Source organism: Lissotriton vulgaris, chromosome 10 (assembly GCF_964263255.1).
Source record: "Lissotriton vulgaris chromosome 10, aLisVul1.2, whole genome shotgun sequence".
NCBI classification, from domain to species: domain Eukaryota; kingdom Metazoa; phylum Chordata; class Amphibia; order Caudata; family Salamandridae; genus Lissotriton; species Lissotriton vulgaris.
Window position 1 is genome coordinate 68723306 of NC_141698.1, and position 21279 is coordinate 68744584.

At 48.2% G+C, this 21279-nt stretch overlaps 1 protein-coding gene across 1 annotated transcript in view; it reads left to right on the forward strand.

Moving 5' to 3' along the window:
* Positions 1–421: 421 nt before the first annotated feature.
* Positions 422–21279, forward strand: part of SYNGR3 (synaptogyrin 3) — a 126742-nt gene continuing 105884 nt past the window's right edge. Inside the window, exon 1 of the mRNA XM_086940508.1 lies at positions 422–564. Within this exon, the coding sequence (XP_086796634.1) occupies positions 466–564 (99 nt within the window). The 5' untranslated portion in view covers positions 422–465. The remainder of the gene's footprint in view (positions 565–21279) is intronic.

A 21279-nucleotide genomic window follows, 5' to 3' on the forward strand; every position in this document is an offset into this window, starting at 1 on the left:
CAGGCATTCACGTAATGTCTACGCTGGGAGACACCAGCTGTCACATTTGAGAGGCTGAAGCTTTGCTTGTGGGCGTGGCCTCTTCCAAACACAAGACATGTTAGAACCAGGCGAGAAATCACGGGTTTTTATGAACTCCGAACAATGAAAACTCGCGGCTGTTGCCTTGTCTAAAAATGGCCGTCCCCTGAGGACTAGCTCCGCCCATGCGCAGTTTAGCTTTTTATGGAGGTGTGAAGGGGAGCGCGTGCATACCAAGCAGGCGGTGGCGTGTGTTGCTGGGCGGCTGCGCGCGCTGTCAGTGACGGGGGAGCGCGCGCTGCTGCTGTCAGGACCGGTGCGCGCGCCGAGCTGCCCGCAGTCTGCTCCGCTCTCCTCCTCCGGTGTCTCTTAACCCTCTTAGCGCAGACAGCAGCAGCAGCGGCGGGCGTAGCATCGGGCGGGCGGGCGGCGGCGGCAGCAGACATGGACGGAGCCTCCTTCGGTGCCGGCCGGGCAGGCAGTGCCTTTCAGCCCATGGAGTTCCTGCGGGAGCCGCAGACCATCCTCAGGGTCACCTCTTGGGTAAGGGGAGATGATTTATTGGGTGGGGTAGGGGGGAAGGTGTAGGTGCTGCATGGTCGGCTTGGACAGGATGGCTGGGTGTTGTGCACGGGAAGCGGGCCATGGCAGTGGAGGGCGCTGCGGAGAAAGAGACAATATGGTATTGTAATTGCATTTATATAGCGCTTACTACCCCTGACCAGGCGTCGAAGCGCTTTTCCCAGAATACCACGGTCGTGCTGTAGATGGAGGGTACTGTGCAGGATGTACATTGGGCTCTGGGTAGATAAGAGGGTGTGTTTTTATGGGGTGATCAGTGGGTAATGCTGTGCATGAGGAGGAGGGGGCGCCTAAAGCGTTATTCTGGACAGAAGGATGCTGTGAATATGGGACGATGTATACGGGAAGTGCTGGGCATTACAGATACTGTGTATGAAGCGAGGAATGCGGTGCACGGGGGTTTCTCTGTGTGCGGGTTCTGTGATAGGTGCATCGGTGGGTCTTGTAGGGGGGTGATTTTGAGGGTGGGCTATATGTATTGAGCGTTACATCCTGCCTATGTTGAGGGCGTGTGGGTTTTTGTATGTATTGTGGACCACAAGGGAAGATGGGTGCTGTCCGTGGTAGATACCTGTGTGTGGCGTACTGTGCAAACACTAATGGTGTTCATGAGGGTCATAGGTGAGGGGACGCTGTGTCCGGGGAACTCCCCATCGAGGTTCAGTGCAGGAGGAGGGCATGCCGCTGTATGGCGGGATGTTGCACCTGCGCGTGCCGTGCATACGTACGTACGTGGGGAGCGCGATCGTGCCTAGGGGGTGGGGATTCTTTTCAAGGGGGGGAGCTGTCCATGGTCGGGTTTCTGGAGGTTGGAGGGGATGCTATGCCTGAGTAATGTGGTAAATTGGATTGGAATACGGGCTTTGGGGAGGGGGGTGTTTTATTAGGGACATACCATATCATCGGCGCAGTGGGGGCCGGGGGTACTGCTGTGCAGTGGTCCTTGCTGGCTGTAGGGTGAACCTACCCATTCCCGGCGCTGGCTCGGGGAGCAAGCTGTGGATGCATCTCGCCTCACGCTGTTATTACCGGGAAGGGGGGGGGGGGGGGGCGGCTATGGAGCTTGAGTGCGGGGTACCCCTGGGCCTGCGGGCCATTACCTCGAGTTTTTGGGGATTCACCTCTCGCCACCATGGGCCCGAAGCAGTGGGGAGAGGACTTCTGACCCTAGGAATTCTGGGTGAGTCTGATATGAGAGGCGGGTGACAAGGGTGCGTTTCTCACACCTGATGGCAGATTTATCCATAGAGTATCTTCTTTAGCACTTTACCCCCCATCCGCCGCCCCCCCCCCGTATGGATAGCAGGGGAATCAAAATCAGACCTGGCAAAAATGTTCGAACTAAGCTATCCCTGCTCTGTAGGAGGCTCCTACTGGGGTGGTGAGGCGTTCATGGTCGGGTCATGTCAGTCCATCTAGGCCTGGAAGCGGCGCCCTGGCATGCAGCGCACCCGCAAAATGCAAGAGCGGCAGACCCCCCAACTCCACCCCACGATGTGCACCTGCTTGTGTGTAACTTGATGGGGATGTTGGTTTCGACTGCAGTGAGCATTCCTCTTCACCTAATGAGGTATGATGAGTGCAGGACATCTCGCACTGCCACCCTTTCCTCTCTCGCTGCCACCCTTTCCTCTTCATCTCTCACTGCCACCCTTTCCTCTCTCACTGCCGCTCTTTCCTCTTCATCTCTCATGCCACCCTTTCCTCTCTTGCTGCCACTCTTTCCTCTTCATCTCTCATGCCACCCTTTCCTTTCCTCTTCATCTCTCGCTGCCACTCTTTCCTCTTCATCTCTCATCCCACCCTTTCTTTCCTCTTCATCTCTCATGCCACCCTTTCCTCTTTCGCTGCCACCCTTTCCTTTCCTCTTCATCTCTCATGCCACCCTTTCCTCTCTTGCTGCCACTCTTTCCTCTTCATCTCTCATCCCACCCTTTCCTTTCCTCTTCATCTCTCGCTGCCACTCTTTCCTCTTCATCTCTCATGCCACCCTTTCATTTCCTCTTCATCTCTCGCTGCCACTCTTTCCTCTTCATCTCTCATGCCACCCTTTCCTTTCCTCTTCATCTCTCGCTGCCACTCTTTCCTATTCATCTCTCACTGCCACCCTTTCCTCTCTCGCTGCCACTCTTTCCTCTTCATCTCTCATGCCACCCTTTCCTTTCCTCTTCATCTCTCGCTGCCACCCTTTCCTCTCTCGCTGCCACTCTTTCCTCTTCATCTCTCATCCCACCCTTTCCTTTCCTCTTTATCTCTCGCTGCCACTCTTTGCTCTTCATCTCTCATGCCACCCTTTCCTTTCCTCTTCATCTCTCGCTGCCACTCTTTCCTCTTCATCTCTCATGCCACCCTTTCCTTTCCTCTTCATCTCTCGCTGCCACTCTTTCCTCTTCATCTCTCATGCCACCCTTTCCTTTCCTCTTCATCTCTCGCTGCCACTCTTTCCTCTTCATCTCTCATGCCACCCTTTCCTTTCCTCTTCATCTCTCGCTGCCACTCTTTCCTCTTCATCTCTCATGCCACCCTTTCCTTTCCTCTTCATCTCTCGCTGCCACTCTTTCCTCTTCATCTCTCATGCCACCATTTCATCTCTCACTGCCACTCTTTCCTCTTCATCTCTCACTGCCACCCTTTCCTCTCTCGCTGCCACTCTTTCCTCTTCATCTCTCATGCCACCCTTTCCTTTCCTCTTCATCTCTCATGCCACCCTTTCCTTTCCTCTTCATCTCTCACTGCCACTCTTTCCTCTTCATCTCTCACTGCCACCCTTTCCTCTCTCGCTGCCACTCTTTCCTCTTCATCTCTCACTGCCACCCTTTCCTCTCTCGCTGCCACTCTTTCCTCTTCATCTCTCATCCCACCCTTTCCTTTCCTCTTCATCTCTCGCTGCCACCCTTTCATCTCTCGCTGCCACTCTTTCCTCTTCATCTCTCATGCCACCCTTTCCTCTTCATCTCTCGCTGCCACTCTTTCCTCTTCATCTCTCATGCCACCCTTTCCTTTCCTCTTCATCTCTCGCTGCCACTCTTTCCTCTTCATCTCTCATGCCACCCTTTCCTTTCCTCTTCATCTCTCACTGCCACTCTTTCCTCTTCATCTCTCACTGCCACCCTTTCATTTCTCACTGCCACTCTTTCCTCTTCACTCTCACTGCCACCCTTTCCTCTCTCGCTGCCACCCTTTCCTCTTCTTCTCTCCCTGCCACCCTTTCATCTCTCGCTGCCACTCTTTCCTCTTCTTCTCTACCTGCCACCCTTTCATCTCTCGCTGCCACTCTTTCCTCTTCATCTCTCATGCCACCCTTTCCTCTTCATCTCTCACTGCCACCATTTCCTTTTCATCTCTCCCTGCCACCCTTTCTTCTTCATCTCTCACTGCCACCCTTTCATCTCTCACTGCCACTCTTTCCTCTTCATCTCTTACTGCCACCCTTTCCTTTCCTCTTCATCTCTCGCTGCCACTCTTTCCTCTTCATCTCTCATCCCACCCTTTCTTTCCTCTTCATCTCTCATGCCACCCTTTCCTCTTTCGCTGCCACCCTTTCCTTTCCTCTTCATCTCTCATGCCACCCTTTCCTCTCTTGCTGCCACTCTTTCCTCTTCATCTCTCATCCCACCCTTTCCTTTCCTCTTCATCTCTCGCTGCCACTCTTTCCTCTTCATCTCTCATGCCACCCTTTCCTTTCCTCTTCATCTCTCGCTGCCACTCTTTCCTCTTCATCTCTCATGCCACCCTTTCCTTTCCTCTTCATCTCTCGCTGCCACTCTTTCCTCTTCATCTCTCATGCCACCCTTTCCTTTCCTCTTCATCTCTCGCTGCCACTCTTTCCTCTTCATCTCTCATGCCACCCTTTCCTTTCCTCTTCATCTCTCGCTGCCACTCTTTCCTATTCATCTCTCACTGCCACCCTTTCCTCTCTCGCTGCCACTCTTTCCTCTTCATCTCTCATCCCACCCTTTCCTTTCCTCTTTATCTCTCGCTGCCACTCTTTCCTCTTCATCTCTCATGCCACCCTTTCCTTTCCTCTTCATCTCTCGCTGCCACCCTTTCCTCTCTCGCTGCCACTCTTTCCTCTTCATCTCTCATCCCACCCTTTCCTTTCCTCTTTATCTCTCGCTGCCACTCTTTGCTCTTCATCTCTCATGCCACCCTTTCCTTTCCTCTTCATCTCTCGCTGCCACTCTTTCCTCTTCATCTCTCATGCCACCCTTTCCTTTCCTCTTCATCTCTCGCTGCCACTCTTTCCTCTTCATCTCTCATGCCACCCTTTCCTTTCCTCTTCATCTCTCATGCCACCCTTTCCTTTCCTCTTCATCTCTCGCTGCCACTCTTTCCTCTTCATCTCTCACTGCCACCCTTTCCTCTCTCGCTGCCACTCTTTCCTCTTCATCTCTCATCCCACCCTTTCCTTTCCTCTTCATCTCTCGCTGCCACCCTTTCATCTCTCGCTGCCACTCTTTCCTCTTCATCTCTCATCCCACCCTTTCCTTTCCTCTTTATCTCTCGCTGCCACTCTTTCCTCTTCATCTCTCATGCCACCCTTTCCTTTCCTCTTCATCTCTCGCTGCCACTCTTTCCTCTTCATCTCTCATGCCACCCTTTCCTTTCCTCTTCATCTCTCGCTGCCACTCTTTCCTCTTCATCTCTCATGCCACCCTTTCCTTTCCTCTTCATCTCTTACTGCCACTCTTTCCTCTTCATCTCTCACTGCCACCCTTTCATTTCTCACTGCCACTCTTTCCTCTTCATCTCTCATGCCACCCTTTCCTTTCCTCTTCATCTCTCACTGCCACCATTTCCTCTTCATCTCTCCCTGCCACCCTTTCTTCTTCATCTCTCACTGCCACCCTTTCATCTCTCACTGCCACTCTTTCCTCTTCATCTCTCACTGCCACCCTTTCATCTCTCGCTGCCACTCTTTCCTCTTCATCTCTCATGCCACCCTTTCCTTTCCTCTTCATCTCTCACTGCCACCCTTTCCTCTTCACCTTATGAGGTATAATGGGCGCTGGACATCTCTCATGCCACCCTTTCCTTTCCTCTTTCTCTCTCACTGTCACTCTTTCCTCTTCATCTCTCACTGCCACCATTTCTTCTTCATCTCTCATGCCACCCTTTCCTTTCCTCTTCATCTCTCATGCCACCCTTTCCTTTCCTCTTCATCTCTCACTGCCACCATTTCATCTCTCACTGCCACTCTTTCCTCTTCATCTCTCACTGCCACCCTTTCCTCTCTCACTGCCACCCTTTCCTCTTCATCTCTCTCTGCCACCCTTTCCTCTCTCGCTGCCACCCTTCCTTTCCTCTACTTCTGTCACTGCCATGCTTTCCTCTTCATCACTCCCTGCCACCCTTTCCTCTTAACCTCAAGAGGTATAATGGGTGCAGGGCATCACTCACTGCCATCTCTCCTTCCAGTGCTTGTGCACTGAACAGGGAAGAGCCGGGGCTTGAGGGGAAGTGGAAGTTCATCTCTCCTTTAGGAGGGTAGACGTTCTTCTCAACTTCCCACGTGCATGGCTGCCCGCCCCTCAGCTGCTGTTTGTTGTGCAGTCATTATCAGAGGCGCAACTAGAGCCACATTTTGGGGGGGGGGGCTGAAACTTTAAGCGATAGGCAGAGTGGAGCTGCAGGGGCTCTTGAATAATAATAATAATAATAAAACATTTATTGAGCACCTGGCTGCACAAAACTGTGTATCCCCGCGCTAACTGCAAATTGCAAACCAATCGAGAGGAACAGGGTCAGAGATTCGGGTGAAAGGGGTGAAACAACATCAAAGCCTCATTAACATGCACATGGTCTTTTAAAGACCTGTGAAGTGCTCGGGTGTGGCTGTGTGTGTGCCCGGGAGCTGTCTGAGCCCGGGCTACCAAACACGACGGGAGGGGGGGTCGGTGGGGGGGGGCTGAAGCCCTTTGATTCCAATGGGTGTTGCGGACCTGGTCATTATGTACCTGTGAGGGTGGGGTACAGAGGCCGATTGCACCCCCTCCTCGGAAGGACAGGTGCTCCGAGTTTCAGACATTAACGTTCTCTCCCCAGGGCTCCTCTTTCTTGTCTCCTACTGATGCTAAGAATTTTCCAAGTAGTGTAGGCATATGGCAACAGGGGGATTTCATTAACAGTAAAAGGGCCGGGCCCATAAATTCTGCACCTGTTCTAGAGACACAATCCCATGGTTCTTATTAGCAGCGTGAAAGCGTAGAGGGGAGGAAACTCGTCATTATTGCAATTAATTAACAAGAAATCATTTGGACACATAGTAACCACAGACTACGTAAGGTTATTTAATTTATTACAAAGCCAAAAATAATTGGATATAAAGACACCTGAAGATGAGTGCAAAAGTACATCGGCATTAGCATAAAGCCAAATCTGCGTATCCAATTGAGACGATGTAGTACAAGCAAAACTATTAATTCCAGAAACAGAATGCAAAGTATCAGAAAGCACGACTCCAAGTTTCCGTGCATCGAGGGTTGATAAGTAAAAAGCATTAATCTATCCCTACATTAACACTGAAGTGACATCCCTACTTAAGCATATTCAGAAAGGAGGAATAAAAGGTGTCGCCTGTGGAGTCTTTTTAACCCCTTCGACACGGGTGACAAAGCCAGCTCGTCATGGGCGTTACCTGCGCTGCGCGCAAGACGAGCTGGCTTTGTCACGTAACGCAGGATTTTTTAAATTCCAGGGCGCAGCGGGAAAACCCGCTAGCGCGCATGCGGTTAAGAAGTCTCCCCACAGTCAATGGGTCTTAAAGCTACAGAGGCGGAGCTCGTTCTAAGATGCTCTATCTCTGAAGGCAGAAGAAGTGGGCACTTTCCCTACTCCCAACAGCACATATTGCAAGTATCTTTCCCAAGATTCCATCCTTCATCGACCCAAGCTATACAATGTAGCTTCTTCTCTCCTTGACTGACTAGTAAAACAAAGACATTATTCTAGCTAACAAAAGTGCTTCTTTCACTTGCAACATAAACCGTAAGAAAGAACAAATTCCACAGCACACATGAAATTCAGCTATTAATTCTAAAGCAAGAGTTTCAATGGAACTGTATTTCAGGCCTACAAGATGCAGCTAACATGAGAAACATTCCCTTGAGCTTTCACGAACTGCATGGAAAAATAAGGCAAATTCAATTAATGCATTTACCTCCAATTAAAATGACATAAGTAAATAAGCATGTTTAATACATGAATAATTATCAGTTCACGTTAATGTCTTTTGCTAATTACATTCACATTCTAAGTTAATTCTCCAGTACTTTTCAAAGGCTTAAGCACACCATGTTTCTACTTAATACACTTCAAATTCTTACATGTTATGTTAATACAGCAAAGGATTATTTGCATGTGTGCTCTACACGTGTGACTATAATGCACCCCTACAATTTAAATGTGATTTCCGCTACATCAGGGGCAGTCCACGCCCCTCCCAGAGCGTGGAAACCCCACTGTGCTAGACGCTCCTTGGCTACGTCAGACCCTTCAGCATTATTCTCTTTTGTGATGCGACGTCAGCACGTACCAGGCTGCAGTTATTCCTCTCTCGCTCACCGTAGGTGCAGAGATGCCCTGGGCCTACCTCTGCTATTCTTGCCACCCCATCCTTTCCCTAACGCTGGACGGTCTCTTTTGGGTTCATGACCTCAATACTGCTGTTCCTCGTAGCAGTGGGAACTAAGGGACAAATATTGCCTGTATCCTGCCACTGCATGCCTCTATCCATGCCTTTGTAATTGGGCTACAGACAGTACCTAGGCCACTCCTTTCGAGGACGGATGCCCAGGAGGCACACAAATCCAATCAATCAATCAGTATTTGTTAAGTGCGACTAGTCACCCGTTCTCTGGCTCTCTATGTCTGTCCTGGTGCAAGGGTGCGACCCCTCTTCTCCTCCACTCTCTCTTCCACCCTCCTCTCACTGACTCTCCTCTGCCTTTGCATGCCCGTGTACCCATGGTGGCAGTAGCCAGATCGCTTTCACTCGAACCACTATCGCCCCAATTCCTAGCCCTTGGTTCCTCCAGGGTGCGAACCCAGATGCTTCGACAAGTCCTTTGCATGCACTTTCTGGGTGGAGACATCTTGCTGAGCATCCTGGCACAGTTTCATTCTTAAGAGGAGCCTCTGCATTCAGCTGCCTGTGACACGAGGCACTGTGTTCCCGGACGCAGCAGTAGGCAGATGTTGTTTTATAATATTATTCAAATATATTCATAGGCAGCCAGGTAATATAATTAGTTTACAAAGTAATGTACTTAAAACACCACCTTAGCTTCTTCATTCCTAAATTACATGTTCACAAGAAAAGAAGGCTTTTAATACTTGTGATTGTGTACATACTGTGAAGAGGCCACCTCTCCGTCTCCACCATACTGTGCTTTACGACTGTGAATAGGCCACCTCTCTGTCTCCACCATACTGTGCTTTACGACTGTGAATAGGTCACCTCTCGGTCTCCACCATACTGTGCTTTACGACTGTGAATAGGTCACCTCTCGGTCTCCACCATACTGTGCTTTACGACTGTGAATAGGTCACCTCTCGGTCTCCACCATACTGTGCTTTACGACTGTGAATAGGCCACCTCTTGGTCTCCACCATACTGTGTTTTACAACTGTGAATAGCCCACCTCTCTGTCTCCACCGACTGTGAATAGGCCTCCTCTCTGTCTCCACCTTACTGTGCTTTACGACTGGGAATAGGTCAGCTCTTGGTCTCCACCATACTGTGCTTTACGACTGTGAATAGGCCACCTCTCTGTCTCCACCATACTGTGCTTTACGACTGTGAATAGGTCACCTCTCGGTCTCCACCATACTGTGCTTTACGACTGTGAATAGGCCACCTCTTGGTCTCCACCATACTGTGTTTTACAACTGTGAATAGCCCACCTCTCTCTCTCCACCGACTGTGAATAGGCCTCCTCTCTGTCTCCACCTTACTGTGCTTTACGACTGGGAATAGGTCAGCTCTTGGTCTCCACCATACTGTGCTTTACGACTGTGAATAGGCCTCCTCCCTGTCTCCACTATACTGTGCTTTACGCTGGGAATAGGCCTCCTCTCTGTCTCCACCATACTCTGACTTACAACTGTGAAAAGGCCACCTCTCTGTTTCCACCATACTGTGCTTTACAGCTGGGAATAGGCCTCCTCTCTGTCTCCACCATACCGTGCTTTACGACTGTGTTTTGGCCTCCTCCCTGTCTCCACCATACTGTGCTTTACGACTGTGAATAGGCCTACATTTCCAATTGTATTTATCCATATTTATTTTTGTTACTTTTACCTCTATATAGCCATATTTATGTTGTGTTTAATGAAAACATAAAGCTGCAACTAGTATAGTTCCACTTTTATTGAACTGCATCGAAGTGCACTCGCACTTCATGCCTGATTGGTTTTAGTGCTATATGAAGACATATGCCATGCATCCCTCATATGCAATACAATCATACGAAAACATCAGAATTGTAGCATAAAAACGTGCATTTGCAGATAATTAAAGGTTAATTACAAAACCTTTTAAACTCCCCTGTCTGTCAGTATGCATTGCCATTTACCTGGAAGTCAACTATCGACTGCATTGAAATTAAAGCAATAGAACACTTATATTCTATTTTTTCCACATTTAAAAATAAATACAGATGAAGAAAATATGTTTCTGTGTGTGTGTATCTGTAAAAAGCAGTAAAAACGAAAGCTGGCAGCCCTATTTATAATAAGTCACGCATCTCAAGCATTTTAATGTATTGAGCAGTTATACTATGCTGCGCTCGTGCTCACATTTATGTGAATAATGCACTCTCAACATATGTTTTGCCTTTTGTAAATAGAGATGTTTTCATATAAATGCACCTTTCCAATACGTTTGTTTGGGTTGTTGTGTAGGTACTCACCATGGGAGTGTTTTCTCATGACGTGGGAGGGTAAAATGTTTTTACTTTAACTTAATGCCACATTTTAGATGGTGATGTGTGAAAGTAAAAACTGACCATTTGTCTTCCCATTCTAAATAGGTCGGGCGGACAAATGACCAAAACTCCAATGGCCCTTATTCCATGTGGACCGTTGAAGGAATATGTCAGTGATGGAAACAGGGGATTCTTAAGTTCCTCCTGTTCTAAATGAGGCGGGCAGAGCTTCAGTTTGGCGGGAGGGTACTTCTTCGCCGTTGTGATGGAGTCACCTCTCTGCCAAACTCGAAATCAGACCCTAAGTTATTCAGTAAGAAAGAGCAAATAATGCAGCACAATATGACACCTTATGTAGCAGTATTTTTTCACTTTTTTGTTTGAACACCAATTAATACTGCTGGGGTAAAAGTTCAAAAAGTTTCACTTCGTTAGTACCAGGTTAAAACCAGAATACAGCGACCAGTAACTGAAAGTTGACCAATTAACCTTAATTGTTTAATAACTTTTAATCCTCGCATACTAGCTCCCCCTGACCTCGCCCCCCCCTCCCACCCCCTTCCCTGAAAATAAAATAACAGAAGCTCGTCCAGGTTATAAATAGGGCTATGACTTCACTCAGGGTAATGTAATGCCTGGTGAAGTTTACACACTTTAGAACAAGGTCACGAGCTAAAAGAGAGTGAGTTGTGAAATGAGTAAGTACATCTCTTGGCAGTCAGCAGTCACAACAGCAAGGACGGCATGTCAAGTATGCCAGCCGCATAATTTGGCGCTTGACCAGGCCTGGTCAGCCGCGAGGCCTATAGCCAGGCAGAAAGGGCAGCCAGTATTCTCAGAGTGCTGCAAGGCCATATAGTAGACCAGAGGTCTTCAAACTGTTGTTGGCTGAGCCCCCCCATCTAAACCTTTTTACACATCGAGCCCTCCCACCCCCACCTGACAAAAAAGTTCTGGAAGCTGGTACTCTGCATCATTGATGGCCATTCCCTCCTGCGGAGCCCAGGTCGTAAGGGCAAATAATATTAAATAAAGAGCTCCACTTCCAGTCTTGAGCCGTAGCTGGAAACTGGAGCGCTTACAACAATTAGTAATATATTTTTTGCAGCTTTATATAGCGCCAACATGACCCAAAGGTATTGGAGCACTTTACAGGAGCTTCTTTTACATTACACAAGCATACATTCATTTTTTGTAAGCACAGGGCTATAAAGTGATTTTCCCAGAATCACAGGATGTTGAGCAGACACCAAGAATTGAACTTGGGTCCCCAGCTCCACAGTCATCAGCTCTGGCTGTTGCACCACATCCTTGCCCTAGACAAGATATCAGAACAAGCAATAGAAAGCTATAGGCGATGGCAATGTAAGTGCATTTGTGTATGGCTCCGGGGCTGTTTTCATTGATATACACAAATGTATTCCCACTGATTGCTGAGACCTATCGGCTTTGCTAATGCTTGTTTTAGAAACAGCAAACGTGTCTGGAGTTCTTACTAAAGGCAGGACCCTTTTGGAGGGGGAAGGAATGGCCTTTTCAGCACAGAGATGTGAGGGCTCAAAGACCCAGGTATCTGTGTCTTTGTGCCCTCACACATGCACATCTGTGCATGTGTGAGGGCACACATGCACATCTGTGCATATGTGTGAAGTCCACACATGCACAGAAAGATTATCACAATCCCTCAGACCAAGCGTCTCTTGCCTACATAGAGGGATGTTCACATTCCCTCGGAGAAGCCAAGGCAAACTCTCGCTCTGGCACAGACTGTCAGGCTATGTTACAAATTGGTTGGGCAGGGGGGTTATTGGCATTTTAAGTTTTGCCCCAAGAGGCAAATGGGAAGAGGTAGCCCATACTGAGCGAGGGGGAGCAGGTTAGAAACAGAAAAGTGAAGGAGAGACCCTAACAAAAATGCACAAGGATGCAGCGTGGGTTGGCTGGACAGGAATTTGGAAGGAATTCAAGACTGAGGAAATAAACAGCAGGCTAAACAATAGACATATTTTTGCAGTTGGCGTTGAAAGATGGATTTTACAACCTCATGGGTGTGTGAGTGGTGTACCAGGGAGACAAGATGGCTAGTTTGACCATGTTAGGATGTAGTTACGTGAGTTTTGAATGTGCTTCTAAACCGAAGGCTATTGTGTTTGGGCACTCAACTTGCTTCTGAAACAAAGGCCTTTTTCACAAACAGCAAATGTTTCTGTAGTCGATCTCCGTCAGTGTTAACTTCCGAGTGAGAACCCAGGCATGCATGTAAGCACCATGCTGCTCAGTGTCTGCATACTACGCATTTGCACGAACTTTGACCCTGATGACTGGTGGGAATTCCGTTAAAACAAACATTCCCAGAATTCACCTTCTTTGTGCACCTGGGTCCCTCGTGTCCCTCTTTGCTTTAGGCATTTGGGTAGTCACTGGAGCTAAAAATAAGCATGGTCAGTTTCAGTGTTTTTATTTAACGCTGACCTCTATGGAGAAACTAATATGCTCGATCTCCAGCTGCCTCCAGTGGTTCCCCCAACCTAGCCCAGATGTCATGCAGGGGTTGATGGTGCAGAGCTCTGCCCCCCTGGACTCCTGCAAAAGGGCAGCAACGATTTGTTTGTCCACCACAGTTGGCAACTCGGTGCACCAAGCGTTTTTGAGCTGTAATGAATCTAGCAGCTTTAGAATTATTAAAATTGTAGTGTTGTAATTGCATTTATATAACGCTTACTACCGAGGCATTGAAGCGCTTGTCTTCCCACCCTGAGTAGCCCATAAGGGGCTCCTAAATATGCGCACATGCATTGATCTGTTCCTGAGACATATGGTGCACAGTGTACATGAGACCCTTGTATCTAGTTTCTATCCTACCCTAGGAAAGAGCTTTTAGGGTAGGAGATGCACGCAAAGGTGATAGCCAGCTAGGCTGTTGAGGCAAGAGTAATAAATAGCAAGAAAGCCCTAGGCTCCACTAACTTGAGGTTCATTTTAAAAACAAATACCCCAGCAGTAGGCACCCACATAGACACCTGACGCCATCGCTGCCCCTGTGAATAAATATAACTGATCCGATTCAGTCTTAAATAAGGAGAGCAGCGGGAACAGATACTGCGACGTAGGCAGTGGCGGGAGCGAATAATGAGGCGTAAACTGAATACAAGCAGCACCACCATGGTACCATCAACTATTCCCACAACTACATCCACCACCACCATGGCACCGCCAGTGCATAGCACTGAACCACCCAATAATGAGGCCTTTGTGACCTGGGAGACTGAGGTATATACAGAAATAGTCACTGAGCTAGTTGAGGAAGAAGCAGAGTACTAGGGCAGCGTGAGCAGCACTGCCCCACCACTGACTACAGCTGAAACCTACACCATAAAGTTTGGAGACTTCTAAAGTGCCTTCCATCCTCACCAAAACTGGTGCTGTTTTTTCACAGGTGGCTAGAAACTACATCAGCGTCTGTCTTAGAGCAGGCTCCGCACACTGTCTTCTTATAAGTCAAGGGTTGTGGATAGGACAGTGGTTCTTATTTCAACATCTGCATGGCAATTTGAAATCATAGCCATCTCTCAGTGAGATGGGAAAGGGCAGCCCCATGCATCGATCCTACTAGTATTTCCAGGGAACACCACAAATTCCACTCAGTTTAATGATCAGGTTACAGACATATTGCTACGAATGCTTTCATTGGCAATGCAGGTTGCCCCAAGTGAGCAACGAGAGCCCTGGAATGTCTCCCATTTTTTGGTCTCCTTCTTGCAATTTGTGCTCTCAGTATTCTGAGCTCATCCCCTTCATTTCCAGGTAGTCTGCTTGGGGTTTGGTTCTTGGAGTGTGTGATATATACTGGTTCTTTGGATCAATCAAGGTGGCACGGGGCAGCTGTCCTACACAGGAAGCCAGTGCACTATCTGGCCTCTACCAGTGGATGCCTGATTCCTGCCTACAATTAGACATCATTCCAGACCGCTAGTGCATCATTTTGCAGAAATTCTAGGGCATTAAACTACTTGATGTAATTATCCAGTGGAATGAAATTCTCTGAAAGTCTTTGATGTCAACAGGTGTTATGTTTACTTTCCAGGTAGGGCTGGAGCTGGTTGCAATAGGTCCAACAACCATGGAAAGAGGTAGAAAAGATGTATATGTTAGCTCCTCTTTTGCAAGAGTGGATTTTACAAGTGTTTGCAGCGAAGTGTGCACCAGTAGTAATAAAAGGAACATTTTGAGCCTTTAGAGTAGTCTTTTAGGAGTGACGCACATGTCCCTTTTATGCTTCAACCAAAAGTCCAGGGATGGTCCAAGCAATTAAAGCCTTGGCAGTAATTCAGTAAGGCAGCAAGTTATCGTGCATTTTAAGTGACTTGCATTCTATCTGTTCCAGGTCCTGTATAGTGCCTTTCAATTGACTCACTAGTGCATCCACGTCTTTGCTTCCTGATTGTTTGAATGGTCTCTGGCCTGTCTGAATTCTAGACAAATGGCAGACCTGTGTAATCTGTAGACATGTGCAATTTGTTTTTCACTCCAGCAGAATTGTTGTATTTTCAGAAGCTGGGGAATAATTACAAAGTCCAACATTTGTGTAATTTCAAACTACGGTTTTTACACCCATCATTGTTTCTCCTCCCATATGTTTTATTATTTTCCCCTATCTCTTTCGTCTTTCCCTTCTGCCTCCTACTTTTCGCTCACCCATTCTTCTCTTCTACAGTCTATCTCTTTTGTTCTATTGCCGTTTCTCACTTTCTCACACTCTTTTGGGCTCCCTCCATGGTCTTAATATCTTGTCACTGCCTTAACCCTCTCTCCGTCTTACAATTTACACATATTCACCTCACTCCCTTTGTGCCCTCTATCGCTCTTTTTTTCCAATCCATTTAACCTCCCTTAATGTTTCAATGCTTCACCTCCTAACTCACTGTCACCCTCTTACCTTCTCTCTCCCCTTCCTCTTATTCTTTTTCTGCCCCATACCCCTCCTTTCTCTTCTATGTCACTCTAATTGCACCTTTACTCTCCGCTCTATTCTTCCCCCTCTTTTTCTATACACCACCATTGTTCCTGCTCTACGTCCCCATTCCTTGATAATTTTCTGTCTTTTTTAAAAAAAAACATTCACCGTATTTTGCAGTTTTTCGCATATTTAGTGAGCAAAACAATGTTGGACATTCTGTTGCATTGAGGTGAGACAACTTCACATAGCTGCCACCTGAGACCAATCCTTGCTCTTTCGGTGTCTCAAGAGAATGCTGATTAAGCTGGCTGCGGGTAGGTCAGCAAAATGCAGCCCCATCCTCTCCCAGCTCAGCCTTTTATAATGTCCACTTTCTTTACAATGCTATGTAAATATGCACATGGTCTTGTGAAAGACCTGTGAAAAACTCTGGTGTGCGGAGATTAGACTCCAGACACTGCCCAGCCAACCCCCCAGCAGCAGCAGCCCGGGCTGAGACACGAAGGAGGGGCTGAAGCCCTTCCAGCCTACTAAGCGTTGGCGCCTGGAAGCAATAATTAAAGGTGAAGTCAGTGGTAGGGTGGAGTACGCGCCCCCCCTGAGGAGACGCAGCGCCCCCCCCAGGGGGGCGCGCCCTACAGTTTGAAGACCTATGCAGTAGACGGAAAGGCGCTACACTAATGCTGATATTAACATTGTATTGTAATTGCATTTATATAGTGCTTACGACCTCTGACGAGGCGTCAAAACGCTTTTGGGCGAGTACTCCGGAACCCAAAAAGGATTAGTGGTAAAATGTATTGGGAGTGTCCTGAGGTGCCCGCCAGCCGTCGAGTCCAGTGGCCGTAAAGCCACGCCAGCACGTGCCAAGCAAACTGGAACTGCGCGGTAAATCATGTTCAGCAGCTGTTGTGATGTTTGCTGTTGCCCAGCATAGGACTGGCCTATTGGTGTGGCCTATTGGCGTGGCCATTGGAATTATGCGATTCTGAGGTCACGGCTATTTTCGCATAATTTTGGATTTGCCACATAACCCATCATCTGCTCAATAATCTGCAGATTTTAACAATAATAGCATTTGATTTGAGTCAAGCTCAGACAGATCAAAAGTTACTAAAAAGGTGGTGACATGTTCGCACACAGTTCAGAGCCCTTCGCAAAGGTTAACTGGCTAATTTCCAGTTGCCTACTTCTGGATTTGGTTGTTAAACTGGTACTAATGAGGTGAAATCTTTGCCTAAACAGGAGTATCATGTGTAAAATGTAAAAAATAATGAAGTAACACTCAGAAAATCTGCTGTGTTACGCAGCATAATTTGCCTTTTCTTGCCACATAATTTAGGCAACCCAGCCACATAATGTGATGCTTTCCCTGTCGCCAGGGCCGGACTGGGAACCACAACCGGCCCTGGCAAAGTGCTCGGCCGGCCCCCTTCCCCACTCTGAGGGGGCGGGGGAGGGGGGGGGGTCAGCCGAGCACTTTGCCAGGGCCGGTTTTTGGCCGATTTTGTTACAGGGCCGAAAACAGCCCTGTAACAAAAACGGCCCCCACGGGCCCAAAACCGGCACCCACCTGTGCGGCGCACCGGGGGATTGCCCGGTGCCCGCTATGACCAGTCCGGGCCTGCCTGTCGCGTAATTCCATTTGACGTGCCTACAAGCAATGCCAAAAAGGCTGGCTTTACATATAAGTGTGGGACTTTTTTTGGCTGTTTGGGGGCATGTTTTATGGCCTCTTGGGCCGATTTTTACTGTTGATTGCTCTGATATTACAGCAAACATTATCTGCAGTATGTGCAAATCTATGCGGTCTCCCATCTCCTATACAGTGTGTCTTTTCAAGCGAAAAGTCCCCGGATTTACACATGTGGGACACTTTTTTTTAGCTATCTGGTTTGCTAATGGGGGCCACTTTTATTCTGGTTCCCGGCTTATAGTCTGAGTCCGAGCATATTTATTAGGGGGTAGTCATGCAGGGGGGTCTATCAGGGGGGGTTCACGCAGGAGGAGGGCACGCAGGGGGGTTAGTAATATAATATTTTTTTTTTTAAGAATGTACCTGAAGCCGCTGGCCACCTCCCGCCTCTTCTCCTCTTCCTGCAGCAGCTGAGGGCCAGGCGGTGTTCGCACCAGCCAGCTGCCCTATTCAAGCCTTCGCTATAGCGAGTCCGCCACTTCACGCCCAAGTGTCACCTTTGTTCAGTGAGACACTAGATTGTGTAGAAGAGCATGAAAAGCAGGTGTACACAAATAAAGACACAAAATGGACCCCAGTGGTGGCTTTCGCAATACTGAAGTTGGGGACAGGACAGGGAAATAATTTTACAAAAAACATACCTGAGTATGCGGCTGCCTTGGTTCTCTTCTCCAGCTCTCCTTGAGTCCCAGCATGCACTGGGGCACAAGCTCCTCTCCCAGTCCCGGCACTGTGCTCCTGCTACGAGAGCAGCGCCAGGATTGGTCTGAGCGGTGTGGTTTGCCACTCCGACAGTGACTAGGCACCTGTTGCATTACTCCAACCCGGCTATGCAACACAGCTGGGTTGGAGAAACCAAAGTGCGCATGTCTGTTTGGCCGGCCGATGTGCACTCACAGTGCGCCTACCACTCCTCCCTGCTATGCCTAGCCCTGCCCCTCCCTTCATTGCTGGCATCAGCTCAATCAGTCAGCAGTCATTTTATTTTTGACTAGACCGCTGACTGACTGACCACTGTTGCGACGTTCCTTCGCCAGTGGAGGATCTTCCCCTGATGGACCCTCCTTTTAAGGCAGACCTAGAAGCAGGCAGCCTCCCTCCCCTCCCCTAAGCCAATCACAACACCCAGCCGCTTCCCTGAAAGAGCCTACAATGCCCTCGCAGTCCCCCCGCACACCCCCCGACCACCACAGTCCCCCAACAAATATTTACTACAGACTCCGAGCAGCTGCTAAAAAGCAACATTAAACTCCCCTAGAATCGGGGGACAACTGTGCAAAGGGACCTGGTAATTCCAGGGTCACCAGGTTATTCCCCATTCAGGAATTTAAACTTGTGATCCCCTTATCTCACGGGGACATGCTGGCCAGAATTGTTAATTGCAAGGAGGGTATCCCCCCCTCCCCCCCCTCCCCGCCGAGATAAACTTGTAACGAATGCCTTACTGTTCTAGTAAAATTTTATGCGAAGATTAATATTTTAACTTTAAAATTATTGCAAGCTTATGTTCGCCACATTTTCCTTTCTTTATTTTCGTTGCATTTGCTCGCAATAAAGCACATTAAAATAACCTTCGCGCCTGCACGTGAAAGCTTACCGCTTCGCTTGGCTGTCCTAGTGTTTGGTGTTTGTCGTTGTGGTTATGTTTTTATACATCCCCTTTCCACTCCCCACTTTTATTTGCTTCTGGTTTCCTTTGGCATTCTGCCACTTGCACACTTTGCTTTAGAGTGCTAGTTTTGTTTTCTCCTCCCATTTAATGTGTTTTCTTCTATATATGTGTGTTTCTTTGCAAACACTACCGCTTTCCAGGTCGAATATTTCTCGGTTCTGCTTTTTGTGCCCCCGTGTCTTTTAGGGTGGGAGATTTGCATTGATTGAGACAGTCTAGGCGTAGCCTTTAGCTATTTTGATTAAAGTGGGGTTTACAGGAAGGGAGGGGACTTTGTCAAATGACAGGAAGTGGTGTGAGGTAATGTGTAATGTGATGTGGGGCTTCTTTTCTGCATCTTGATACTAAGCATTTGAGTTAAACAGTGCAATGTTTACATTCTGTCAATGTATGTATTTACTTTTGGGGGGTTTGGGATTGAGGCTAGCATTGCAGATGCATTCGGTGATTATGTTGGGCGAAGATTGCATATGTGCCCATAGTTTAAAATAAACTCTTCTCAAGAATCTATTTATCTTAACACATAGACATGGGCGTTACAGGAAACAGTTTTCAGGTTCTGTCTGGATCCTTAAAAGAGAGGTGCATGTTTTCTTCAAAGTGTTTAAGGATGATGCAAACAGCCGGGGGGAAGAGGAAGGCACTGTGGTGAGGAAAAGGGTGGGTAAGGCTGTTCAGGGTGGACAAGTGCTTTGGAAATGACACTGCAGCTTAGTCCCTGTCAGAGAATCTCTGTTTTCAGTCTGCAAGAGAGCGGTGTCGGCTCCTTCGAAAAGGCGGAGGATTTCCCCCCCCCCCCCTGCTATTTGAGCAGTGCCAAAAAGAAAATGAAAATCACAAGATGTTATTATCTTTTATTTTTATTTTCGGGACTGGAGCCAGGTTGGGGCGGACATGGCTGGGCTCACCGCTGTCAGAGTGAGGAGTAGTTTGCACTTCCTAAGTGCGCATGACTGCTTGGCCGACTCTCTTGGGCCGGTCAAATGGTCATCTGCACTTAGCATGTTCACCACCTTGCTGGCTTGCACTGCCCGGTGGAGAACATGCATAGCTCACGGGCACTGCCTGAGCGGCCAACCATGCCACTTAGAACAATCACGATGCTGTGTCTGTGTCGCGATTGGCTGGTAGAGTCGGGGAGCCTGGGTGCTTCCTGTGCTGCCACTGCAGAGAGATAAGGACGAAGGTGAGGCATGAGGCAGCAAAGGCAAGTTATTTTTCTTTTTCTTTCATCCATCTCCCGCCTCACAACCCCCGTTCTGAGGCAGCCGCCACTGCAAGAGAGGCAAGGCTCCTTCTATGACTTAAGCACACAACCTGGTTGGCAATCACAGTAGGTGAGCCAGGTGCAGCAGGGTATGCAGATCCTGGTTGAGGCACGCGTAAAGTAGAAGAGAAGAAAGACAATCGTTGGTTGCCCAGGACAGTCTTGATCCTGACAGTGAGACGGCACAGACATGGGCAGATGTGTCCCTCAGCCACACAAGCATGGTGGTGGTAAACTTCCTGGCTCTCTGGATGGTCCTGTGGTCAAAGCCATTGAAAATCAGTGGGCTTTTCCGGGGTCTAACACATATATCCCGTCACCACGGAAGATCCGCTGACAGACCCTTACTGCCCCTTTTGCTCGAATAGGCTGCCAGAAGCAAGCCCAATCCTCCCTGGTCCAGCCCTCCCTGGTCCAGCCCTAGATAGTCATTGGAGCCTACCAGGGCCCATAAAGCAATGTTAAAACATTTTAACCAAAAATAGTAGCCTCACACTTACTTTGATTTTCTAGGAAGTTCATCTTCCCGGCTAAAATGGAAATTTTTGGAGGAACTATAAATTCCTCCTTGAGATATTCATGCCTAATCCCTGTAACAAGCGTAAAGGGATTACGAAAAAGGTAACAAAGGAAGCAAAACAACACTACGAATGATAATTGCGGTCTGTATTGGTCATAAAGCAGGAAAAACAATCGTTTTGAGACCAAGGATTAGGCATGAATATCTCAAAGGAGAATTTATACATCCTCCTAAAATGTTCATTTTATCTGTTAGATAAAGGTGCCACAAGAGAAGATGAATTACATTATAGGCATGTTGTAAGGATAGCATTACAAAAATCACTTTCAAGAATGATTGTTGAGGGCACGGGTGGTAGTAAAACAAATATACAAATTTGTTAAATAGATTAATGTAGAATTAAAATACAGAAAGGGGAGAGCTCCCAGCAAGGTATATGGAAACATACCAAGAACCCTATGTATAGACTGCATTGTTCGATTTGTGAATAGTGTTGAGACCCTCATTGACGGAGTTGCAATGGGGCTTTGTGGGGGGTGGCCGACCGGAGGGAGGCTCGCCCCCTCCGGGAGGGAAGGGGGGGGGGGAGATAGTAAGGGGACAGGAAGGCGAGTTTGGGCTGGTTGGGCTCCTTGGGC